General features: G+C 39.9%; 1 protein-coding gene across 3 annotated transcripts; it reads left to right on the plus strand.

Annotated features, from left to right (window-relative positions):
* The first annotated feature begins 4,385 nt into the window (after positions 1-4,385).
* On the plus strand, positions 4,386-26,427 carry LOC117449407 (FERM domain-containing protein 4B-like). 3 transcript variants are annotated; one of them, XM_034087069.1, is made up of 24 exons: positions 4,386-4,572; positions 12,355-12,420; positions 13,247-13,341; positions 13,446-13,538; positions 14,132-14,216; positions 14,531-14,587; positions 14,674-14,696; positions 15,743-15,826; positions 16,465-16,530; positions 16,831-16,888; positions 16,975-17,061; positions 18,501-18,577; positions 18,769-18,907; positions 19,157-19,298; positions 19,506-19,639; positions 19,827-19,943; positions 20,509-20,737; positions 20,819-20,872; positions 20,996-21,143; positions 21,354-21,521; positions 21,679-22,439; positions 23,409-23,547; positions 24,035-24,154; positions 25,208-26,427. In XM_034087069.1, exons 2-23 carry the CDS (start codon positions 12,355-12,357, stop codon positions 24,150-24,152), a joined length of 2,940 nt encoding a protein of 979 aa, XP_033942960.1. In that variant the 5' UTR covers positions 4,386-4,572; the 3' UTR covers positions 24,153-24,154; positions 25,208-26,427. The 3 variants fall into 3 exon arrangements, with proteins under 3 accessions (XP_033942960.1, XP_033942961.1, XP_033942963.1); XM_034087070.1 differs by lacking the exon at positions 24,035-24,154; XM_034087072.1 differs by lacking the exon at positions 21,354-21,521.
* The last annotated feature ends 109 nt before the right edge of the window (positions 26,428-26,536 follow it).

A 26,536-nucleotide genomic window follows, 5' to 3' on the forward strand; every position in this document is an offset into this window, starting at 1 on the left:
TCTCCTGTTGGAAAGCTCAGACTTCTAAATAATATAAAACGGAGCCTCAAATGGCACGCTCATAATTGAACAACATAACTGGAATAGGAAACAGTTTAAAGCTCAAAGCCTGTGAAATGCAAACAGAGTTACAGTGAGAGCGGGAGACATGATGCATGCATGCGGGGCTTCACGTTCAGTCAAAAAAAGACACACAATAGACTAGACAACATATTATTCTGGGTGTTGTAGTTGGGTGAATAGCGGCACTGATTACAACGGGCCTCCAGCTGAGGGAGGCCCCCAGAGTTTATAGACTACAATGCCCTTTGTAATTACTCAAGTATAAGTATTTGATACTCCAGTTCAAATTGATCTGTCTTTGAAGAATGATTTTGTTGAAACTCTTGCAACATAAAAGATCCTTGGTCACCTTTCAACACAGAGACAATGGTTGTTTTGACCCAGTGTTTGTGTTATTTTCTATACGACGAAACTAAAGCCTGTCCTCAATTTCAATTTTACTTTATCCCTTTGTTTCATATTATTATATGTTGTTGGTGTATCCTTTGCAGTTGTTAAATGTCATGTCCACACAGTTTTTTGAAACTGACAACAAATCAGTTTTAAGGGTAAAACTTTAGCTTGATTTTTCTAACATTGGGTCAAAAATTACCATTCATGTTGTTGCAGTAAAAATACAGTGTTTACACACCGTCTCTTTATTTTGATGGGTTACTGGCTGGTTTTTCTCATGTGTACTAATCTTAAATTAACCTAGTATCATGTTTATACTATATTGACCTGAATTAGATTACAGCAGGAACACACATGACCTTTAGACATAATGGAAACAACAGGACGCTTCTCATTAAACATGTATCTGTGCGAGACAAAACCTATAATCATTCAACAGCTTACATGTGATAAGTGATTAGTCCCCTCACGTGCAATCATTTCCCACTAAGTTCCACGAGAACATGTGCCAACAAATGCAGTGTTAGACAGACTGACAGTGAATGTCTAGCATCATGGTGGCCGTGTTCAATGAGATAACTGGACACAAACATAGACAATGTTGTGCAGATTTTAATGAGTAGTGACAGCCGATGCAAACAATGCTGGCTAATAAGGCAGAGCATTAAATAGGTCAACAAAAGCAGGGAGTGCACCAACAGTCCTGTTATCTTTTTTGAGACGGCTGTCATGAGTGACATGCAGCCGTTTCCTACAGAGCACTTCCTGTATGTTGGACTCAAAACAAGATCCTGGATTGTGAGCAAAAGGTATCCTGTTGATGCAAGACATTAGTCAAGTTTCATGTTGACAGTTGTCTAATAATCAGATTGCCTTGAAAGAAATGGAGGAGTGGTTTTGGTCAGAAGTGAAAATTAATTCAACACCATGAATAGAATACTGCATTGTTTAACCTCAAGTTTGTTCCTCTTTGGAAAAATGTAAAACTCTGTGTTGTTAGAAGAAAGTTAAACCTGAAATACCAACTGTATATTCTTCTTTAAAATCTCAACTGGTAACATGCAACATTTTCAAGACCAGAGCACATGTGGTGGGCATATTGCTCAAAGAAAGCCTGTTTCTTTGTTTCTATTTCAAAACCTTGTCCCACAATGTTTGCTTTTAGAGGCTTTTCCTTGTTTTCAAACTTTTCTATCACATGAAATCATTTTTCCATTAATAGCTGCAGTTTTAGATTCCATGTAAACAAGATTTGCAGCACTCTTATTCAAAGCATTCCAGTTATGAGACCACAAAGTTATTCATTGTTGTTGTAAAACTCCCTCCGTTTCTGTTGTTATGGATGCTGTGGGAGCATTTGCATAAAGCATCTGCCAATCAACATATAACTGTGATTAAGTGGAGACGGAAAAGTAATTGCACACACATTCAACCATGCATAAAAAAACAGACACAATGGGATAGTTATCTCTAATGGAGTAGTCATGAAGTGGATATTGCATGTTTGCTATTGTGCAAAATATTAAGTTCCATACAAACTTGCAAACTTTCATCAACTTTTGTAAACAATACCCTGGAGATTTAAATAACTAACATGCAATAAAAATGAAAAGCAACCTCCATCGACGTACATTCTTGATGGCTTGAAGCTTTTATTGTGAAATGTACAGTAAATGTTGATATAGCTGGATCTGATGAGAGTTTTACATGCCAGTTATTACAAAAATAACCCAGTGTCTTATACTTATCCCCTCAATGTATTAAAAGTGCAGCTTGCCATTGATTGTATAATGAAATTCCTAATGAGGGTAACGAGGGAATCCTACTCTTTTGTTTAAGAGAAGATTTTTTTTGTAAGGAGGCGACTCAGAGGACAGATGGTTTTGGGGGATCTTAATGAGATGCTTATTCATGTCTGATGTCAGAGCAAAGGAGGGGGGGGGGGGGGCTTTCTTTGCTTACAGACTGCACTGCATGTTAAATGTGGGGACATAACAAAAACATTATTTAATGTATTAGTTAGTTTAATTGTTAAGTATGTTTGTCAGTAAAGCAATGGCTTACTATCTTAACATGTATTTGCAAAACATAATTAAATGTTGTTTCAGGGACTTTAACGAGCGGGTGTGCTTGCTTCTTTAGGCAATTACCAGCGGAGTAAGGAGTAAAAGACAGTGATGAATATTTTAGAGGCACCGTCACTCCTCAGCTGAAATGAATATCACATGTGAAACACACACCAATGGGTTGCTTCTATATATTGTGTCTTTTAGATTGCATGAGTCAAAGATGTTTAATGATGTGGAACGAGATATTTCCTTAATAATTTACCTGGAAGCGAGATAACAGCCACCAAACTTGTATTTTAGTTTGTTCTGAATATATCCTCTGCACAGAATGGGGTTAACAGTCATTTTTAAAACAGATTTGTTATTAAATATGCTAACGAACAACATGTTAACATCCTCCTGTAAACTAAATGTTGACTTTGACCCATATTTCAATTCAGGGCAACTGAGGTTAAAGCTGTAAAGCCTTATTAAAAATGGCTGTGTTTTTTGGCACATAAACATGTGGAGAATCAGCCTTTGAGTCGGGAAATGCATCAAATATTTTCATTTGTCACTCATTTTCAATGTTCATTTATGAATAGTAATTTTCTTCCATGGTGTTAATCGTCATATACATTGTGATACAATCATGTTTGAAGCATCAATGGTTGCCATTTCCTGTGTTGTGTCCGTTGTCTCACACGCCAAATCCTTAGCAGCTCACATTTTTATCACTTATATCCTGTTTGTTGACACGGGTCAATAGTAAGGAAAATCCTTTATGCAAATACTGTGCATCCAGGAAAGCTCAAACATTCATCAAATAACCTGTTAGCTAAATTCTTGGAAATCCTCTTTAGCCATATTTACCTAAAGTAAACACAACTTCATATACACACTTCATAATACATTTTCAAGAGATAGGTAAAATAATGTAATATACTAGAGCGCTGAAGTTGATGTTCTGTATTGCAGTAATTGTACAAATGTAGGTCCTATAAACCAAATAAAATAAAATGTAAATGTTGCAAGACATTCCCAAAGTCATTTTGTGAACACATCATTTTGAAAAAGTAAGATAACAACACCGCTTCCCTCATTTCCCCTGCCTTGCTATACCCAATAATAATAGCCTGTAATTGTTCAATTTTTAAAGTAAGGTTAGGACTCTTCTAGCCTTCTTTTTCCTCAAACTTTCCTCTTTTTTTCTTGGACATACAATAGATTATGGTGGCCAATAAGTATTTTAATGAAAACTCTGTCTACACTAATTACGCAATCATTTGGGGGATGCAATCTAAAGCAATTCCTTCTTTATCGTTGTTTGTTGATCCAATCTTGTGTTTCCTATTTGTTTGCCTGTCATATGGTTGGCTTTGACATTATTTTATTGGGTTGTGTGTAATGGTGACATTGTAATCATTTTTTAATTATACAGAAGCTTATATTTTTTAATAAGTTGTCATGGGAACAACCAATAAGCATCCACATAACCAATAAACTGATGTTATATGATTCAACAAGGATTACAGAAATTAAATATTGAGTGCAACAGACATAGGCCAATGCCCCCAAATAACCTTTGTTGAAAATTCAGAGACCACAAAATCCACTTAAAGGTCACTATTGATCAGAGGAAACAAGGAGCCAATATTTAGGCCTGTCATAAGACAAATAAAACTGTTCAATACAATACATGTAGTGTATTATATGATATGGGGATGCGGCGCCGCCTTTAGCCCCTCATGGTTCATTATTATGAGGATTCAGTGAGATTCAGGCCGGCCGGCAGCTGCTGGATGGGAGGCAGAGGGAGGGAAGGAGGGAGCTAGGGAGGGAGGGAGGGGATGCGGGGCTTATTCACATAATAGCCGGCGGGTGAAGGCGTGGTGAGTGTGGCTCAATACGAGTGTGTGCGCTAGTAGTACCGGAGGATGAACATGGACAGCGGCTGCACGGCGGCTCCCCTCCCCGGCAAAAGCAGCTGGGGAGAAAGCTGAACGTGGAGAGATCAATATGCAGAGATATCTTATCAGTACATAAACCGGATACAAGGAGTGAAAAGGTAAGGCGATATATATATGATGTGATGGAGCTGATTCAACCCGCCCCACTGAGCTGAGGGGAGACAAAGTAGACCGAGTCATGGACGCATGTGAACCGGGGAGTTAGCATGAATGAAAATTAAATTGGGTTTGGCTCTCTGCAGCGACCGGCGTTTTTCCTCAGTAAAACGTAGAGAAGTGAGGCTTTATTTGACATATCTGTTATAGTCATGGGGCTCAGGTGGAAACCACCCTTATACAGTAGCCCATAGCACATTCATTGTTCTCCCTGCACAGTGGAAGCTGGCCCTGAGGTGGGCTAGTCTCATTAAGTTGGATGCTGTGGACAATACTGCTTGTATTTAGCAGTGATAATGTGGGTAGTGATGTTAGATGGGATTATTAAATGTGATTAAGTGAAAGAAAAAGTAGTTTTATAAGCTATTTGACTGGTCTGATATGGGGATGCAGGTTGAATAAGACGTTGGTTTAGGTAGAGTGACATGGTGAATATGTGGAGAAAAAAAGCCTGGCCAAAGCATTACCTAATATTTATGTTTCTGATGTTTTATAATTTCCATTTTCCTATTTTGTATGTGATTTGTGACTACTGGTGATCAAGGCCAAGCATTTTTAGCCATGTCATACAAGAGCATTAGTTGCAATAGTTGGCAAAGGTATCATCCCTTTTTACCTCCATGATTTGAATGTTAACTGCATTGTTCTGGCAGATTCCTCATGTCCATTTGTATTCCTCTGGTAAAAACAAGGATGAGCCCTGCAGAGGTTGACACTGACCTCCTGATGTTATCTCTCAGTTGAAGGAAGAGACGTTTGTCTGTGTGTATTTAAAGCATTGTAAACAGGAACTATTGTTGTGTGCCTGTATGACAGACAGCGTGAAACTTTGTCACTGTGTGTCCAAGGGGATGTCCTGTAGCATTTATCACACACGTCAACTTTTTTATTGGAATTTTCTGACTCTTTTAGGGTCATCAATGTTAGGTTTCTGGCTAATTCCTTCAGTAGACAGCCACATCTCAGCACCCAACTCAATATACTTCTTATGGACACACTCCTCTTGTCAGTTTGAGAGCCTAAAGAGACAGGTGTCTGATGCTGCTGAGAAATATCTTCAGTTGGCAAACGTCCATATAGGAATCAAAGCCTCCTGAGTCTCTCTGAGAAATGTGCTAAAGACGGTGAGAGAGAGAGATCTATTTTTGGACAGGCAAGTAATCGTGTAGTCATACACTTTACACAGAGGGAATACATCGGATATATATGATAAGATGAAAGCCGAGCAATGGAGTGAAACAGGTTGGCAGGTGAGGGTTTGTGGTTATAACTTTTAGTCTTGTGCTGCCTACCTGAGAATCTGGGGAATCCAGTTTCAACATACCACTGATCCTTAAGATATGATTAAGGTAAAGGCAATACATGTACAATCATTACATTCCTTAATATGGCTGCAAACACACTTCGTCCAGATCTTGAAATTTGGTCCTGTTCCATTTTCTCCACCCATTCACGTCTGTGCCTCAGTGCCTCAGTGCCTCAGCTCTGCAGAAAGTCACTGCAGTTCTCTGTAATGAAACGCTGCAGTTCTGTAATATCAGGAGTGTGAGTGGGGACAGCTGTGCAAACCAGAGAATGAGGGCAACTGGTGGTAAAGCTCTTGTGATTGCTTTTAGACTAGTGTGTGTGTTTTGAATCATTCTCTGCTGCTTTCAAGGAATTTAAATTATGCGCTGTGATGCTGCAGTTAGACTGTTTTGAACTCTTAAATCTGTAACCCAAGCCTCTTAATCTTAAAGAACTTTCATCAATCAAGATGGAGACTTTTTTTTGTAAATTGATTGATTAAGAAAAAAAGCTCCTTTGCTGCCATGATCTCTTTTGATGACACCCAACTCTGATTCGACTTATACCTGATAGCTAAGAGTATGTTAAAGTTTTCCCTGTTAGCATCTTAGCATTGTGCGTTGCTGTCTCGAAGTACAGCCTCACATATGGCTTTAATGTGTTAATTAGAAATGTTGATCTGGGTCAAGATCCTACATTTTGAACACCTTTACAGATTTATCAAGATTGTACTGACACTTAGATGTGTTTAAGTCTTAGCAGCTTGAATTAAAATGCACACATCTTCCCCTTTCCTTGACTATTTATTAGCTTGTTTCAACAAAGTCACAATCGCAAAGGCCATTTCTTACGACAGCAGCCCAAATTCAGTGACTTCAAACACTGTGCAGCTCAGAAGAAAACACATAGGGATGCTTTAACTTTCATTAAACTATCATTTAGGCTGCCTTGAACATTTGTTCTTATTTTGCTTTGTATACCACTAGCATTCAACCCTCCAGGGACTGAAATAAGCAGATTTGACCACTACTGTCACAATGCCTGCTGATAAAATATTATGGTCTTGCAGTTGTAGGACAGCCATAACAAAATATATCACAATGTCCTCTGGTTTTTGTGGACGTCCTTTTTCTGGGGTGTGAATAAGAACTGCAAGATGACATCATTCACATGAATCACTCCTCTGTGATGCCCGCCCTCGATTCACCGAGATATCTTGTTATAAAAACGAAATAAATATTTATTTCAGGTTTTAATTTCTCCATAATATCCTGAGCCTCATTGCTAGCACGTATTTACCGGATATCACAAACGGACAGTCTGGTTCTTTTTTTAAGGAGATGATTCTAGACTGATACCTTTTGACCGCTGACAACATGAGTCATGATGAGATATCAGATGCGGTTTCAGATAAACCTGTGCTGTTTCCTTCAGCCCACAGCCTCTGTAACCACGGCTTCTGGCTGTGTACTCGCTGTTCTGAGCACTCCTGCCTTTGGGGTTTTATTTATTATTTCTGGACTGCCAATACGCCTACTAATCAAGCATCCTGTCCTTGGGCTTCTTTTAAGAGAGCTAACATGTTCTTGCTTCAATGTGAGACCCAAAACAAAATGAGGATTTCAGTTGAATCAAGATAAAAAAACAACCTCTTTGAATCATTATTGTTGTCATTAATCACCCTGTCAGGGGCAGAGGTCGGCTATCATTACAACATTGAAGAAGAACTGTAAAATCTCACGTAACCAAAACACAGAACTTATTATGTTTCCCTTGATCAACATTGTATTGAGTATCATATCCTGTTATGGAGTTAACAGGTTTTTATTTGTCTTTCTATGGGCTTCTTCTCTTTGGACAATGGTCTGATTCAGCCGCAATATATTAATCGTTGAGTTTATCAATTTATCTTGTCAAAATTGTTAAGAAGAATTCCTTGGGAATTTACAAACTGGAATACTTTGCATCTTTTTGCGATTGCTGAGAATGTCGTGCAAAGAACATGTAAGCATGCATGAGAGCAGACACTGACTTGTGTGTGTGATACCAGCTTCATCAATAATGCATGAAGACGGGAAACCGAGATAAGACGGACTGCAGTCTGGACATGACATTTAACCAGCGTGACGTATTAAACACTGACAGCCAGTTTACTCAGCAGACAGAGCAATCCTCCTGTTAGCTCATGTTCAACTCCAAGCTTGATTGGGTGCTATTTTTCACGAAATGGAAATTAACATTGTGCTTTTTGTAGGATTTACATCTCCACATAGTACCAGGCTATGTTTTAATGAACATGAATACTCCTTGTTTCTTTTTTTAAGGGGGCCACATCTGCACTTTTCCCAAATCTCCATTGGGATATTTGACTATACAGCATAACAAGCTGTCTATACGCCAACCTCAGGCTGCAGACCAGAGAAGGACCAGCACCCTGCAGCGTCTCTGGAGAAACAATCACAGAGACTGACAGCTCTTTCATCTCCACCCGCCATGTCTCTTTTTCATGAAGGTTCAATGCTCGTCTTAACCCCACAGGGTCCAAGGCTGCCCTTTTGATTCAGGTTGAATAGGTTGTGTTTGGTTGAGTAACCAGTGCTGTCTGCTGTATACAAGTTCATCAGGAGATGACAAATGTAGATTTTAAGCAATAATTAGAAGAGCTGCAACGAATAGTAGATCAATCGATCAATAGAAAGCAACTATTTTGACACCTTACAAGAAAACATACCAAATATTAGCTTGGTCCAGTGATGATTGGCTGTGGTTCTGCTTGACGCCCATTTTGTTTTATTTAGCGGCCGCTAAAAGATCATTGACATCCACCTGTCTTTTTTTCCTTCTCTACATTCACATTCACATTTTTTACTTTTGGATTCTCTGTGTTGTAGTTTTATTGTATTTTTAATCTATACACAACACCTATTGCTGTATGTTCTGGGAGAGGTATCCCTCCTCAGTTGCTCTCCCTGCAGCTTCTTCCATGTTCCCCATTAATTTTGTTCGGGTTTCTTGGGAGTTCTTCCTTGTATGCTGCCATGGTCTAAGGACAGAGGGTGGTGTATGCTGTGCACACTGTAAAGCCCCCTGAGAAAAATGTTTGCTATGTGATATGTTGCTATAAATATAAAGTCACAGTCTTGTTTCGGCAAGCTATTTCTAGAGGTGTTTCCAGTCCATTTCACATAATCATAGGTTTCATCTTGTGTTTTCTAGTTGTGTGCATTTGTAATTATTGTGTCTTTATTATAGTGCCAGTTTTAAATCACAGCCTGTACTGGTGGCTGTGTTGTGACAGAGGAGCAGCAGGGTTAGGGAGGGTTGCTGTGTCAGATATAAATAGCAGTTCTTGTAATGATTATAGCCCTCAGATGATTAATAGGGTATATTTCTAAAAAGCTCGGCCCCTCCTTCCACTCACTTCATCTATATTGCATGTTCAACTCATCCCAGCTGAATCTGAGCTAATAACTGCTTTTGGAAATTCCTCAATGGGGCAAGCTAACTTAAAGATAGGGTAGGTAAGAATGGAGAATTTGAAAATACGCAGCCGAAAAAAATCTGCCCCTTCGACTTCCTTACAGAGCCCCTCCTCCAACACACACGAACGTGCACATGACCAATGAGGGCACGAGATAAGTTTGTGCACAGATGGAAGGCTGACAGGCCATCCAGTTATTTTAGCCGGGCCGGCTAAAATAATTTATCGTGCTTTTTACAGTACTACGGCTTCCACAGATGACGTTTTATTTATTTATTGTCAAAGCATTTAATTTATTCATTGCTATCGGGATGTTAAGAGCATTCCATGGAATATAACAAAAAGTGTTTCTGAAATGAATTACCTACCAAACCTTTAAGAGGCCATTTTCTCCATATGAACAACTTCTCCATATAGAAAGAAACAATAATCCCGGCACCATCTAGTGGCCAATATATTTACTGTACATGCCAGGCCAGAGCCATGTCATGTTTATGACAGAGACCGAGGCGTATTGTGTGACCCCACCATGATGCAGTCATGACTAAATCAAGCTCAAATCAATGTAACAATACTCCTGCTGATTGTGAGCAGCAGCAACACTCCAAATTAATTGAAGTCATTGAATGTTCACCTTTAATTTACATCATGTCAGAGAATTTACGACTGTTGTGAAAAGAAAGACGCATCATTCAGAGGCTGTAATTGACAAAGTGCTCGCTAAAAGATTACAGATGGTTTAATTTAAAGAAGTGACGGGGTGTGTCACATTCCAGTCAGGAAGCAGGGCAATTTGTTTAATCGATTATTAGTGCGAGGTGAGAAATAGATAAATGGGAAGTAGAGTGTATGTATGTAGAGTAAAGCCTCTTTGAGTTGTTTCAATCACTTTAGTGCCTCAGCAGGAGGAAGTCAGAGACACCTGATACCCAGATCAGCACACGAGTGATCGAAGCATCTTAAATGTCTCAGTAAACTCAGTAGCATACTTAACCACCTTATATTGACCGCTTATGTTTCCTGTCTGACCTCCATTGTTCATATTAAGAAGCAGTAAATCCCACAGTGTGGTCAGACAGTGATGCCCTGGAATCAGTACAAAGAAGAGGTGCAAGATTCATTTCTGGAGATTATGAATGGGACAGCAGTGTCACAGAAATGCTCAAGCGGTTGAACTGGGTGGAACTAAGTGAAAGGCGGCGATTGGCTCGTTTGGTTCTCTTCTTCAAGATTGTCCAGAACATCTCAGCCATTAATGCATCAATGTAACTAGAGCCAGTTAGAAGAAGTGCAACCCGCAAAGCCAACTCTTTGAACTTCGAGCAAATGTTCGCAACTAGTGACACTCTTAAATACTCCTTCTTTTCGAGAGCAATCAGAGAGTGGAACTTGCTACCAGAAGAAACCGTGGAGTGCTTCCGGCAAATTCTAAGAAACATTTAGCGGGGATCATCCATCCCCCACTGAGCGTGATACCTCTGGGTTCTGCGCAGTATTAATCCAGATCCTGCCTGCACTTATTCAGTCAGCTGTTGATTTCTCATAACACTACATAATCCACTGCTGCTCAAAGCTAGGGCCTGGCTGCTCAGTTAATGAACTGCATTGAACACGTTGCTGTTTAATCCTGATCGTCTGGTGCCACTAATAGTCTGGACCGCAGAGGTGACTCTTGTTAAAGGATGAGTTCTGGTCAGGGATGCGTCCACACCTGCACTCTCTCTCCCCCTGGAGAGGTTTACCAGGTACAGCAGCCGCCCCGTGCTCTCCAAGAAGTTGTGATGAGCCTCATTCTGTCACATGAAAAGGCTTTTTAAATGTGTCTGAATTGTTTCTTTTAGTTTGTGAGCAGGTTCTTTGTTTTGAAAAACTGCTTCAGCCTCAATCTGTCATTTATTTTCCCTGGCTATTTGATTTATAGTGCAGACTGAGTGTCTTAGAAGTCAGGCTAAATCTGTGATGCAAATCGTTGGATGAAGGGCACTGTGGTCAGAAATATCTTGCACAAGCAAACAGGAAAGCTTCTTGCTTCTTTATCTTGTGGGTACGAGTTACAGAGAACTGGGTCTCATCGATGCAGAGTTTAGTCAGAATCTGATATGAGGTTGTGTGGTTTGGGCCCTCACGCAGTAATGCTGGTTGGATCTTGTTGTATAAATGTTAAAAGAAAAGAGTGTAAACTTTGCAATTATGAGGATATTAGCCATGGTCACAGAAGTACTCCATTACAAGAGTCCCGTTTTTTAAAAATCGTATTATGTGAAGGTCCATGTGTATTTCTAACAAATGTACTATCAAAAGTAAATGTCCTAATCATTTAGAAAATTGATCCATGTGAATGTTATATGACTATATATTATATAATTATATGACTGTGATGATTGCATTCATGTCTGAACAGTATTTTAATTTCTGAGCTGTTGGAGGAGAACATTATATGTTTTTGGGTAGTTTAATGTGTAGGAATTCATATTCAAAGTAAAGCTATCAAATAAAGTTGATCAAAATGTGCAATGTTTCCCACTGAAATGTAGTGCAGTGAAAGTATAAAGTGCTGTGTTTAGTACAGTGCAAGAAATGTACTTTCATATACTGGATATTTCTTTGAATTGCTGAAAAGCTTGACAGACGGAAAGACTCAAAGTTAAATGTGAAAGGTTCAAAACTGTATAAATCCTTTCTCTGGTTGCTACGGCACCAAATCCTTAAGACAAAGGTTTTATTGTCACCAACAACATAAGTGGTTTTCTTTCTTTTCTGTATTTACCACCAAGGACTTTGCTCAGTTGGCTACTGATAGTGAAAATTAACTCTTGGACAGATATTTAAGTGTAAGAAACCGGATAAGGCCTGATATGTATCGGACAGCTTTTGAAAAAAAACATAACCAACACTCAGAAGAATCGTCTGCAATCTGTGTCACAAGATTTGAGCTTCCTCTTCCTCTCCCCTGCAGATGACCGAGGGCAGACTGTGCCAAGTGCAGCTGCTGGAGGACAGGAAGCTGGAGCTGCTGGTTCAGGTATGACGCTCCTTAAAGAGGTTATAATCAAAGGTTTAACAACTGATAATGATGATTATGCGTAATGTGAAAATGGTTTCTGGTTTTTATGAACCCAGTTCCCCTAAACTCTAATCAGCATGTTTTATCTCATTAAAAAAAAAAAAAACTTCTATTTGCAACTCTGCTGTTTTGATTCACTCTCTCTGTTCTCATAGCGTTGTTTAAAAGAAATATATATGAGCAACAAGCTGTAAAAACAACGTTACACTACCTGCTCAGACCCAGACAGTATGTTAACATAGTGAGTGTTTTGTAACTAAAACACCAGATACTTCCCTCAAGAGTTGGTGGAAACCAAACCACAGATAAGAGGACATAATATTAAACTTAATTCATCAGGTATCCCGAGATCACCAAAAGGAATTTGAAAATTAGCAACTGCTTTGCTGCGTTCTGCAACTTCAACGATTATATCATCGTTATTATTTTTTTAATCGATAATTAAAAACGTTATTTGTTTCTATAGTGTAGTGTTGCCAAACCTCACAAAAAATATATGTGGGCAACATGATCAGTTGGTGTATAAAATGATACAGCAAATCGTAGGTATGTGCGCTGTTGAAGTGTCCTTGAACATATAACACTACATCCTCAATTTCTTTGCTATTGTCTGCACCCTAGTTCATCTTCCAGTCTCACTTCTCTTTAGACGGAAGCAAGCAACAGAGACAATTATTTCCTCAATTATTCACGTCACCTGTATCAAATAATTTGTACTCAGGATGCTTACCTAATATTTTGAATTACATTAGGTATCCTACTAAATCTAAATCTTCCTCCACAGCAAAGGCTGCTGTCGTACGAGCTCCTCGACCTGGTGTCCTCACACTTCAACCTCAAAGAGAAGGAGTTCTTTGGAATCGCATTTTGTGATGACAAGTATGTGAATTATTGCCTATATTTATTTTCAATGGTCTGAATATTTACAGATGTCCATATGTGCGTGTGTGTTTAATGCTTTCTGAATCCTCTGACTTTTGTAGTGGGCAGCGTAAATGGTTGCAGATGGACCGCAGAGTTCTTGAACATGACTTTTCCAAGAAGTCTGGGCCCATTGCCCTCAACTTCCTGGTCAGGTAATAATTGACTTTTCTCATGCAAATCACATGATCTCCAGCAGGGAGCACTATGTTGTCAACGTGGAGTAAAGCTGTGAGCTCTCAACACAATGTCCAGGGTGGTTACGGTCATGATGTCAAACTTGTGGTTTTAAAAACGTTGACAAGAAAACATATTTTTGGTAGTTGTCAATCGTTTGCAAATCCTCACTCTCACCCACACCTAACACACATCAGATTAGATTAAACATTCTTTATTCAAATAGTTGTATCACTTCAGCAGAAAGTTCACTAGTAGACAGTAATATATAGTACATATCAACAGCAGAAGAGTTATGCATCAATGGAGTATCTAAACATGAATACACAATATGAAAAATACAGAATAAACTTAAATGACTCTATAATAAACCTCCTACTAAAACATAAAAAATAGACATAGGAAAATATATACATTACAAAAGTGTGTAAAGTATAAACATCACACAAAAGCATTCACTAGGCACAGTAAAGTTCAAATTGTGATGTTCTATATTAAGCCGCAATAACACCCATTATCTCCGTTTAACCTTTTCAATTGTTCTGCTTGCATCTGCTTGTATCCCCCACAGGTTCTATCTAGAAAGCATCACACAGCTTAAGGACATCACCACGGTGGAGTTATTCTTCCTGAATGCAAAATCTGCTGTCTACAATGTAAGTTACTTGTTACTGAAGCCATGAAATAGACGCTGCTAGTTGCGTTTTAGCTCTCCGATGATTCACTGTCTGTGGACCCTCGCAACTGATCAGACAATAGCTGCAGGGCACGGTTTGTTAACTCCGCTGGCTGGAATGTAAACTAGACAGAAAAAAAAAAGACACACTGTTTCAATTTGAGAATAAGCTGAGTTTCATGTTGTGCAATAGAGAAAATGTTCTATGTTTGGATTGAGAAAGATTTCTCCACATGGACTTCATTGTCTCCATCCTGTTAATATTTTTCCATATCGATCTGTTTTGTCTCTCAGGGGATTATAGAGGTGGAGAGTGAGAACGTCTTCAAATTAGCCGCAAATGCTTTGCAGGTTAGTGCTTTTAATAGTCTCATACATACATTAATTGCCACATCTTTTATCCCTTTATCTGATAAGATGTATTTATTTATCTCTAGGAGGCGAAGGGGGACTACACAAGGTAAGTGCATACTGTCAGCTGGGTAAGAGTTATTTAACAGCAGCAGGACATGTTAATAGAGAGCTCTTAGCGAAGGCATTCAATCGTCACAGCAGAAATCAATAGCAGTGTTATGTGAGGTTTACCACAGACTGCTAAGAAGATTGCACCGCAGCTAATGAATATCATAGTGCTGATAGAGGCCATGTATTGCAGAGCAGGGACGGCTTTAAATTGCAGAAAGCAGCTATCACCTGTGCTGATATTACACGTGGAGTGCTCAGAGGGAATACTGCAGGTCTTTGTGCAGGTCGCCACCTGGCTCTGGCCAGCTGATGCAGTTAGATACTTTTGGAAAACAGACATCTTTGTTCATATGAGTAGATTCTTTGATATGGTTGCTGCCAGGCCTGAGCCCAGTGCCATTAGGGAAACTGAGGTTGTGTCCTCTGTGTTACTTTTCAGATTTTAAATAGATTTTAAAGCCTTCTTATTTAAACCAAAGCTTTTTGACTTATATGTGCATTCCAGTGCTGCTTAGCCAAAGAAAGTAAAGGACTAACTGGTGTCATACTAGAAGGATATTCCTGGCAATGTAGAGAGTGCAATTGACCTCACATGTAATTGATTGTGGTGGGGAAAGTATTCTGATCATTTACTTAAAAAAGGTGGCAATACCACAGTGTGAGAATACAGTATCAAATACTAAAAGTGCTCCTTGTGCAGATTGGATCCTAGTGTTGGATTTGATCCTAGTGATCCTAGTGCAGCTGTTTCCAAGTAGAGATTATTTGATCTACTATATTGGGAGGTTATTCTTAGCCCTTTCATGTTATTTAAAGTAACTCCAGCTGTCAGATAAATGCACTGAAGGCAAAAGCTCACACATGTCTTCTGAAATATAGTGAAGTTGCAGAATATTAATATAATCGCTTAACATGTGCTACAGTAGGTTACATACATCACAGGTAATGGCCTACTTTCCTGACAAAGACATGTGGACAAACAGGGATTGTCCACTCAACTTCCCAAATAGTTTTCACAACTATTTGTCTTCTCTGTTTTAGTGATGAAAGCACAAGAGCTGAACTGAAGAAGCTACCAACTCTTCCCACCAAAGTCCTCAAGGAACATCCATCGTTTGCATACTGGTACGCTTTTTTGAAAAGCTTATTTGATATCTTGCCTATAACAATGTATTTTATTGCAGGCCTGTAGATTACACTTCACCACTAAAGCAATACGTGTATGGATGATTAACATTGCATGCAGTGGCAGGTTCAGTTTTATGGAGGAAGTAAACTCCATTGAGCTAACTAGCTGAAAGTGCTCCGTATGTTTAATTAGTAGGGTTTAACGTAAGCCAGCTAGCCAAACAGTCCTCCACACAGTGTGAGGCAAGACAACACATCATTCAGAGGAGATACAATATATAAGCAAGATAAATGTAGGACTGCTACAATAACTTTTATTGCACTGTTTCATTAAAACCTAATTTCCCCCTGGGATAAATGTAGTATTTTACTTTATTTTTGACCAAATAAGTATGATTTCAATGTATTGATGGATTGGTGGTGAAGGGGAACATTTAAATAAAAAAAAACGTTAATTATTTTTGTAAAAAACTGATTTGAGTTTGGTAAAATGTATAAATCTTGTTTTAATCTATTTAACTAACTATATTATTTATGGATGCATTCAGTTATATTTCTGACGACCGTGTTGCATGTTGTCAGTTACGGGGCTACATCTGTTTAAAGTGTGAAATTGTGTTTTCTTTATGTGACAGTGAGGACCGAGTAATCGAACATTATAAACAGCTGAAAGGAGTCTCCCGAGGACAGGCCATTGTTCAGTAAGTACTGAAGAAAAATGTGTATTGGCTGCAAATGGTTCAACACCAGTGATTAGATGATGGATGTATTCGGCTTTAAGTTCATTAATCTTCCCCTCACCTCTATTAGCGCCCCCTTCTCTCCGTGTCTCTCCGGCACTCCTTTTCTCATCATCTGATAGAAATCAATAGCTCCTCTTCAGTGAATCACACTGATTCACTGGACTGAGGTCAAACACCCAGTTTCGTTTTACATGTCCTAAGTAAACCCCATGCCGCTGTTCTAGCCTGTAGTTTTAACATCAATTGTTTTTGTTCTAGGTATCTGACGTTAGTGGAATCGTTGCCCACGTATGGCGTGCATTATTATGAAGTGAAGGTAGGTCTTCCGCCGTGATGAATGGGAAATGACAGCTGTTGCACTTGAAACTGAGTCAACCATCAAGCTGTGCTCTTGCCTCACAGGATAAACAAGGGATCCCGTGGTGGCTTGGAATCAGCTATAAGGGCATCGGCCAGTATGACCTGCAGGATAAATTGAAACCTCGAAAGGTAAACATTCCGTGCCGCTCCATCTCTAAAATGGCTGCTTTCCTTTTCCTCTGCTTCACTGATCTGACTGTGGACATGATAGCACAGGGGCAAGCTCTGCTGCTGAGCCCGGTGATTCACTGGCTTGAAATTCATGCATCATCTATTTTACCCCAACAAACGATTGGCTTCAGCTGCTGCGGCAGACGAGGCCAGACTTGAATAATTGTGGCAACATCTAGAGATCTCTGGCCGTTTGCTTTAATGAGTCTTTTTGCATAAAGTGTGAGATTCATACAAAGAACCTGCTTTTCTTGATACATTGGTGTCGTTGTAGCATGTTAGCTTATAGCAGAAACACCCATGTGAGTGATCTATCTGCTATGTCCATGTTGTTACTCCGGTATCTGCAGGGTGCAGCAAAGTGGAGGAAAGTTCCAAACAATTCACATGAATCGACTAGCACTGTCTTCCTGTTCTGGTAATCGCTCGACATGGTGCAATCCATTTTTGTCTTCTTCCAAAGAATTGTGCAAGGCAGCGGTGTGTGCTTTGGAGAGAAGAGGAGGGAGTGAGTTGGTGATGTCAAAGGGAAAGGGGCAGGATATGAGGCGTTCTAATGCATGCTCTGAGAATACCTGAGGAGACAAGTCAGGAGCTGACAGGGAGTAGGGAACAAAGTGTGTGTTTGTGTTGACAGCAAGGGATTTCATAACTGAAACAGGACTGTTTTACTGGTAAGTCTGCATACTTCTTTGCCGGGTTTGAAGTAGTACTGCAAATAGACTGAGCTTTTCTTAAAATAACATTTGTATGGTCATTTAAATATTGAATCAACAGTCAATCTTTCAAATTCTAATAGTAACACTGGATTTGTGTTAATTGTTACTGCGTGTTTAGCATGTAGCAGCATTGTGATACAATATACTTCTCAAAGCAGCCACATGCTGTATTGTTTTCTGCGTGCTGGTAGTGTTTAATTTCCCAGACACACAGTGAGTCACTGACCAAACAGGCTGTTCATATCTGGCTGTGTTCAGGGAACACCTGGGTGATACAGGGATAGACGCGATGAGCCATGGAAAGTGCTGTATACTGCGATGAGTCTTTGCCTGATGTCCCCTTGCGGCATTCTTTGCCGTCTAACACCTGCATTGTTGCAGACTGTGCATGCCAGGAGGCACAGACCGCAATGACAGTTTATATTACAGTCTGGCTTTTTAAATGATTGTGGCTGAGCGAAAACACCTGCATTCACTAGTCTTTCTAACAGTTTTATTGCAGTAATGCTACTGATTGTTTAGAAATAAAATATGAATATTCACCAGGACTTTAGGCACACAAATATACATTTTAAAGTCATTGTACCTTACCCACTCCTCTACATTTCAGTTTGAGAACTACCGAGGCGAGCATATCTTCCATTTTCCTAATGAGATATTTTTTATTTTCACCCCCAGCTTTATCAGTGGAAGCAGCTGGAAAACTTGTACTTCCGGGAGAAGAAATTTGCCGTAGAAGTTAATGATCCACACAGGTAAGCATTAGGAGAGATAGTTCTTTGTTGACCTGCTTTTTGTCAAATATTCACTTGTTTTGCCTACATTTGTTTAGTCTCTTATTAGGTGTTTCTCTTCAGCTGCATCTAAAGAGATCAGTCATATCCATGTTACATTTGGTTAAAAAATCTCAACCTTCAATCCTCTTCCGGTGTGTTTCTTGCAACAGGAGAGCAGTAACCAAGCGCACCTTTGGGCAGACGGGCCTACTCATCCACACGTGGTATGCCAGCCATTCTTTGATCAAAACCATATGGGTCATGGCTATTAGCCAGCACCAGTTCTACCTGGACAGAAAGCAAAGCAAGGTTAGTGTCATTCATCAGTCACTGCTTCATTGCATTTGAAAATGACTTTCAATGTGTGGCTCTAATCTTTGGTGCAAACTCTGTGTGCAAATATACATTATGGTGCATATGTATATTTTCTACTTTCTTGTTTATTTCTTGTCTTTTAATTTTTATTGTACAATGCCATGTCTTTTTATGCTGCTGCAACACAAACATTTCCCAAATTGGGATCAATAAAGTACTATCTTATCTTTTTTATTCTTTCAGGGTAAATTAGTAACAGCCAGAAGTGTGGAAGAAATTGCCATGGATCTCACGGAGCACGGAGGGGCGAAAATCAACAGACTGGGAGACGCAGGCCTGAACAAAACCTTAATCACAGCCAGCAATGGCAGCCTGGTGTCGACAGGTTGGTAATTATATCACTTCATGACGCAAGGGTCTATTAAGTTCATGTTTGTTTAACCAAAATCATTATTATCATCTCCCAGGTATCTCTGATTCTAAAAAGTAGAGGTGTTATATTAGAAAGTCAGCTCACAGTGTCATGACATGAAGGTTATTTTCAGATGTAAGCTTCATGTTTGCAGGAATAGTAAGGATGTTGTTTTCACAGGTTCTGCAGACTCTGAAATGAGTGAAGAACAGAAGAAAGAGAAACTCTCTGATCTGAGGAAAAAAGAGCAGGAGATCCAAGATATTCTGTCCAAGAAAACAAAAGAACTGAAGAAGATTTGCTTGAGAGAGGCGGTGAGAAATCATTTTGTATAACACTTCTTCTGCACTGGTGCTACATTTAACAAGTCACATACACGCTTTTCTAAACAACCATATCCCTTTAACTGAACTCCCCTTATTAAGATCCATGCTTTCTGCTGTTGCACTCAGTTCAAAGTGTTGTAAGTATTGAAGGGAACTTGTTGTTTGTGTTTTTCAGGAGATCACTGGCAAGCTGCCGAAGGAGTATCCCCTCTCTTCAGGAGAAAGACCGCCACAGGTCAGACGGCGAGTTGGCACTGCTTTCAAATTGGATGACTTGTTCCCCTACAATGAGGTCAGTGTTTAACAGTTTTGTGTATATGTGACTTTAAAGGATTATCTTGGTGATATTTTACTTGTAGTTCTCTACAATCCAGCAAACATGATCACAGCTAACAATTAATTTATTAACAATTAACAATCCTACTTGATATGGCTTATTCCTCTGTTTTCTATTAACTATTACAACTGCATCAATGAGCAATGCTGCACTGTTCTGGTGCTGCACATACTTGCTTGCACACCAACATTTACAGCAGAACATGTTTTTTAAGTAACAAGTAACTGTTTAAGGACATTATGTTATATTCTCGTAAAATTGTAATTATATTTTCTTTTTGTATCCATTTTTTAAAAGATAAGTACTTGGAGCAATGTTAATTTAAGACATGACATTATTGCATCTATAGTAATAAGAAAAATGTTCATAAATAATGTCAACTTTAAGAAATGACTAATTAAGGTCTTCACTCTGATTAACTTTTTAACCCATTTTAAATGAATAGGATAGAAAAAAGTTGACAGTAGTAGTGTGATTAAACTCTGATTTACTCATTGTTATCTTTCGGGATTTGCTGCAGGATCCCATCCTGAGGAACCTGGAGAGCAGATTTGCGCTGCAGCAGAAGATTGTGGAGGCGGCCAAGAAGCTCGCAAATGAAGGAGAACTGTGCAAAACTGTGAAGAAGAAGAGGAGGAGAAACTGTTTGGATGCCATGCACAAACTCCAGCAGATAGAGGATGAGATGAACCAGTACCGCATCAAGAAGGGGAAAAAGCCCACGCAGCGGGCCTCGGTGATCATTGCAGGTATGCTGCAGCTTGATCTGTTTCACGGATGATTAAGTTATATTCACAGTAAATGGAGAGAGTTATCTTCTCTTTTTCCAGATGAACTCGTCCGTTCAGACTGCAGCTCGCTGGCTAGTCTCCCGCTGGATGATGGTGGGTCAGACAACACACATGATGGTGCATTCAAATCAACCTGCTAGACTAGTATAATACATATCACTACTTTTAAAAGAGGGGGTGTCAGTTTTGTTAACAGTGGGTTTCCTTTGTGTTCAGATGACTCGGATGGTGTCAGTCAGAGGCCACGCTCGCGGTCCGTCCAGGGTTCCCCTCAGCTCAGTCCGATGCGATCGCTGGGAATAGAATATGATGTAGATAGACGTGGATCTCCGAGGGAAAATCATCTAAACAAGAACCACAGCAGGTTTGGAAACGCATTTACTTTCCCTCTTGTGTGTAACTTGTTTAACAGCCTTTGATTTAATTCAAAGGCTGTTCTTAAAAGAAAGCAATGATATCATCATTTGGCAGGTTCTGTAATATTTGCCATGTCATGTTTGCAGCCTCATTCCTTTCCTCACATGCCATACCTTTTTTTCTTTTCTTTTTTGTTATCCTCTCCACACCCTTTTAGACTAGCTTTTGAAGGCCAGGATGCTTCCCACTACTACCAGAATCCAAGAGAGGTCTCCTCCACCCACAGTAGTCCCTATAAAACCCTTCCCAGACCTCTTAGAGATCCACGCAGCATGCCTCCCACCCCGGTTATGACCCGCAATGCCTACAGCAGCAGCCAGCTCAGGTGTGATCCGCTGCGCCAATTTATTTCCTTTTTTTCCTTACCCTTATCCCCATTTCCCTCTAACCTTTACCCACAGCTGTCATGCAAACCCCTAACCTTTATTTTAATGCATACATCCAGAAATTGTATCCATTAACTGTAGATGTTGTTTCTTCAGGTCCGAGGGGTCTCCTCATTGCTTCAGGCATCGCAGCGGGAGTCTGGAGTCGCAGCCTCGGCTAAAAAAAGAGTCTGACTCAGAGAAGCCAATTTTTATCTTGTCACCTTCCCACCGCAGCAACAGCACAGAGGTGTTGGAGGATTGTTCGTCCTACACCAGCCAGTCCAGCCTGGACTACTGCGGGGCGCCCAACTCCCACTACAGTACGCTAGACTCCCGAACCTCAACCATGCATCGTCTCCACAGGAAGGTGGAGGTGTATGGAAATACCGGGAGTATGCCCAACTTGGTCCAGCACCCCCCTGGTTCTAGTTACTCATGTGACACCTCATCACACTATGCACCCAGTGCCTACTATGTGGACATGGAGCCTTACGCTAACGGTGCCTACGTGTATGAGAATGACGTCGAGGGCCACTACAACGTCAACCCTTCCTACCAAATAAATGGGTATAACGGACATGACAGATACAGGACTTACAGCAGCGACCGGGCAGATAGTATTTCCCAGAATCCCTACGCTACAGTGAGGCCGCCGCGAAACAGAGAGGGTCCCAGAAATGAGCTGTTGGCTAAGAACATGCAGAAGGCCCTGGTGGCGGAGCATCTGAAGGGCTGGTACCACCGAAGCAAGGGTCCTGGGGTTGGAGGGAGGGGGATGCTTTATGATTTTGACAGCGGCTCTCAGCTCAGCCTGGGATATCAGACCATGCCAGCAGCTTTCAGCCACTCCAGCAGAACCACCTCCTTTTCTTCAGGTGAGATTATCACTTTGAGCAGTTTAAAACATTTACATGTATTGAAAATATTTATCGAAATAAAACCTGTTTCTGTTCTCTTCTCAAGTGCATAAAAATGTTATTTATATCTACTTTTTCTTTTGAACACAAGCCAGTAGGGTCTATGTAAGCATCCTGCACGTGATGCTTGTTTTTGTTCTATATACTCCCTTATCTAAATTCCTGCTTTAAAAAGCAGCTAACATACTCAATACAATTGTAATTGTGTGTGTTTCAGTGGAGAGTTTCACTTTTTTATCGTTAAAAATGTTCCCAAATTGGGATCAATAAAGTTCTATCTTATCTTACCTCTTTCCAGGATGCCAAGATGTTAAGTCTTTGACTGTGTAAATGTAATTGAAAAACACTAGAGGCAAGAACAGTCATAGTCACAGTAGGAATTATAAGTGCTTGGTGGTTTATACTGCTGATCCACCAGCCCACAATATAAATATGCGGTAGGGCTATTAGTCGACTTTTTATTCAACATAAAAACGTACTGTCATAGCTGAGATAGTGCTTATTTGCTTAATACAATCTACTGTATCTATCAGAAGGATATTTTCAGAATTTGGAATAAAAGCTTGCCTTACCTTCTTGATTTAAAATAATTGAGTGTACTGCACATTAAAACGGATTACGTTTAGTAAAACAGATATTAGATGCACAAACTGAAGTTTTCATTTATTAAAAATTACATTTGAAGATATTGGACCAACAAACAAAGACAAGTTAAGCAAGTTTCATGTCCATATCATAAAATGTAAAGTCTCCATGTAAAGTGGCAGGCACAGGACTGTAATGACCTATTGCAGCAGGATCTTGTGAAGGGTAAACAGTTTGTTTTTCAGTAGTGACGTAAAGATAGATTTAAGAGTGTTTCCAATAACAACAATTACTCCCAACTCCAACATTAGCTGAGTGTTTTTGCCTGTGTCTTGTTTGCAGTGTCCTCAGTGGAAAGCGCAGGCAACTGGCGCAACCAGCTGGCAGTCGGCCTCACAGATTACGAGACACCTGACACACCTCAGTACACACACCCTGCAGCGCCGGCTTCTCCGTACAACCGCAGTCCCTCACACAGCAGGTGAGTGATGCACTTTCCACACTGAGCTGTGGATGCAACAGGGAGTTAGTTAGTCACCAGGAATGAAGGGGATGTTTAGTTTAATTATTAGTGCAATGAAAGTAGAAGTACTGGTTGCTGTCTAAAGGATGCAATAATTAGCCTGCTTTTGTCCCTGTTGATGTTTAGCAGCAGGTACAGATGTCAGTTCCTCTCCCGTTTCCTGTAACGCATGCTGCAGTTTGAGGCCTTTGTTTAGTGTGCTGCTCTGCCCTTGGATAAACAACACATTGTATTACTGTGGGATGAGGTTGTATCTTATGTAACCTGAAACTATTTAACAAAAAAAATGTAGAGAATGTAATCATGAGGACCTTCTTTCTTTCTTTCTTTCTCTCTCTCTCTCTCTCTCTCTCTCTCTCTCTCTCTCTCTCTCTCTCTCTCTCTCTCTCTCTCTCTCTCTCTCTCTCTCTCTCTCTTGACTTATGATTAATGCTCATGTGTGCAGATTTCCTCCAGACAACAAAGTGTCTGAAACAATGCCTAAAAAATCAGAGTCAGTTGAGGTGGTTGGCTCTGAGGCCGCTAGTACAGATGAACCATCAGACAACCTTTCTAGCACTTAAGGGTGAGACCAGCGGACTGCTTTGTGTCGTGGTGCCAGTCATCTCCATTTGACATCCCATCTTCATTCGTGTGTCACCTGTAGCTTGTTTATTCAAGTCATCCACATTTTCACATTGTCACATTGTGGTTTCGAGATCACAGCACAGCATCGCATTTGCACAAAAATGTACCACTCATTATGTTGATGATCTTTCACCTGACAAACAACCCTCAGGAATGTCCTCTTTGTTCTGTATGTCACATGATCAAACAATAAGAGTGAGCAGCTCTGTGTGGCTGTGCTTCAGCAGAGCAGTGTTTTGAGTGTAATACTAACTAGCTCATTAGGACAAATACAACATGCTATTCAGAACATGTAGGGCTACTATGTATTGCAGTCACCATCTTATGCATCTTAGCATGCTAACTTTAGCTAATTAGCACTAAACACAAAATAAGGCTCAGGGACTGTCGTTCATTTTGCAGATATGTGCTCATGAAACCAAGATGTTGGGCATATACACTTTTTCCCTGATGTATCACTGAAGCAATAGCAATTCAACTAGAAGGGGAAATGAATGTCAAGAAATGTCACTGAAGGAGGAGCCCTGGTAGTATAGGGGAGTATCATTAAGGCTGAGTCCGAGCTGCAGCGGCCCAAGTTTGAATCCAGTCCTTGGAATAAAGCAGGAATGACAAACAACTATCATTAAATATCTGGAAAGTTCAACTCTAGGAAAGTTCAGGGGGTCATTAAGTCATAAGGCCTTATTCTCCAAGGACAATACAAGTATAAGGCACATTTTCATGGCAATCCATGTGTTGACATATTTCAAGCTGGACACAAGTGGTGTACTGACTCTTGCAGCTTAGCAAGGCTAGACACACAAGTTCATGAACCCTAAATCCTGTTGCATGCCATCACAAAGTACTGTGGACTTTTTGATGTATTGCATTTCCATTCCTGAGTTTTCTTTTTTTCCACAAACAGCAGTCACTCACTTCTTGTTTAACTACTACTCCAACAGTTGAGCTACAGTCAGTTTGACATGTTCTTTTCTCACTGCCTGCACAGATTTCACATGGATGGAAGCTACATGGGCATCCACTGAAGAGGACCAAACCAAACGTTGGCACAAACAAAGCCATGGCCAGCAGCACATGAAGGAGAAGAGGCTGCAACACAGGCTGTACACACACTTTTTGTTTCTGCCTAAACCCCGTCTTGGAAGATGTGTCGTGTGTTTTCGGCAGAGTCTATGTGTACGCTGTCCTCATGTTAAACCTCTGAACACAGTGATGACACTCTTGAATGACTTTTCCCATGTGCCTTGGATTGGATGGATTGTACAGGCAGATGAGAATGTGTCAAGGAACTTTAAGATGTTGCACAACCACACTGGATTCAAACCCTTTTGTGTTTTAAAGAGGAAAAAACAGGCGACATGGGTTTTTACTGGAATCCAACTCCATGTGGAGCTAGCTACCGCATTATACAAAACAGTAGGTTATAGAATAAAATGTTTTCCACCACTTTCATCTCAGTAAAGTAACATAGTCTTAATTATAACATCCAAATAGAAAACGAACATGTTCCCAATGTGACATTACAATAACCCATTATTATTAGGCTGTGTATTTGATGACTTAACATTTCTTCCTTTCATTTAACTTTTATTCAGATGTATTATGTCAATATTGTTTATAAACCATTTTGTCTTTGTTGGTGGCGTGATGTGTTTTAAAATGCATGGTAAGATTTTTTTAATTTCATTTACAAGAACTTCTTTTTATATTAACAGAAGACCACTGCCGTAAAAGAAACCCATATTCATGTCTCGTTTTCTCACATATTTGTACAGTCAGTGTGTAGTTACATGTTAGATGTTGTCATAAAATATTTTCCACTGGGAACAAGGATGTGAATAAATACATGTGACCGACTGAAGGCTGTTGTCACCTTCATTGAGAGGTTTGTTTGGGGGGTAAACAACCGGGTCAGGTTATGTTATTGAGTACATGAGTAAAACCTTAAAGCTATAGCTAAACCTTTTGGTATTCACTTAGTTGCTGAGATTTAGATGAGAAAATCGACACCACTAACCTATCTGTCAATCAAAATATGAAGCCAAAGCTAGTAGCCTGTTAGCTTAGCTTAGCATAATGACTGGAACCAAAGTAGCATTTAACCTGGTCAAGAGATAAGAATATTTTTCAATAGGTCAAACTCCTATTATAATTGTACTCCTAGATTTGTAATTATTGTATAAATAATCTGTAATGGCATGGCACCAGGTAAACTAGCAACATTTAAAACTGCTTTGAGTAATGATCTAAAAAAAACTCTGAGAGAAGAAAATGCTTTCTCTACAATGTTAGTATCCATTTCCCTATTGAGAAATGC

The sequence above is a fragment of the Pseudochaenichthys georgianus genome, chromosome 7, assembly GCF_902827115.2.
Source record: "Pseudochaenichthys georgianus chromosome 7, fPseGeo1.2, whole genome shotgun sequence".
Classification (NCBI taxonomy): domain Eukaryota; kingdom Metazoa; phylum Chordata; class Actinopteri; order Perciformes; family Channichthyidae; genus Pseudochaenichthys; species Pseudochaenichthys georgianus.

What these genes read in the sequence shown, in the direction of transcription:
- LOC117449407 (XM_034087069.1), top strand. Translation starts at nt 12,355, where the DNA reads ATGACCGAGGGCAGACTGTGCCAAGTGCAGCTGCTGGAGGACAGGAAG. An exon ending in GCCCTCAACTTCCTGGTCAG is followed by an intron (nt 13,539 to 14,131) that starts GTAATAATTGAC and finishes TATCCCCCACAG; the next exon opens with GTTCTATCTAGAAAGCATCA. An exon ending in GGCCTCGGTGATCATTGCAG is followed by an intron (nt 20,738 to 20,818) that starts GTATGCTGCAGC and finishes CTCTTTTTCCAG; the next exon opens with ATGAACTCGTCCGTTCAGAC.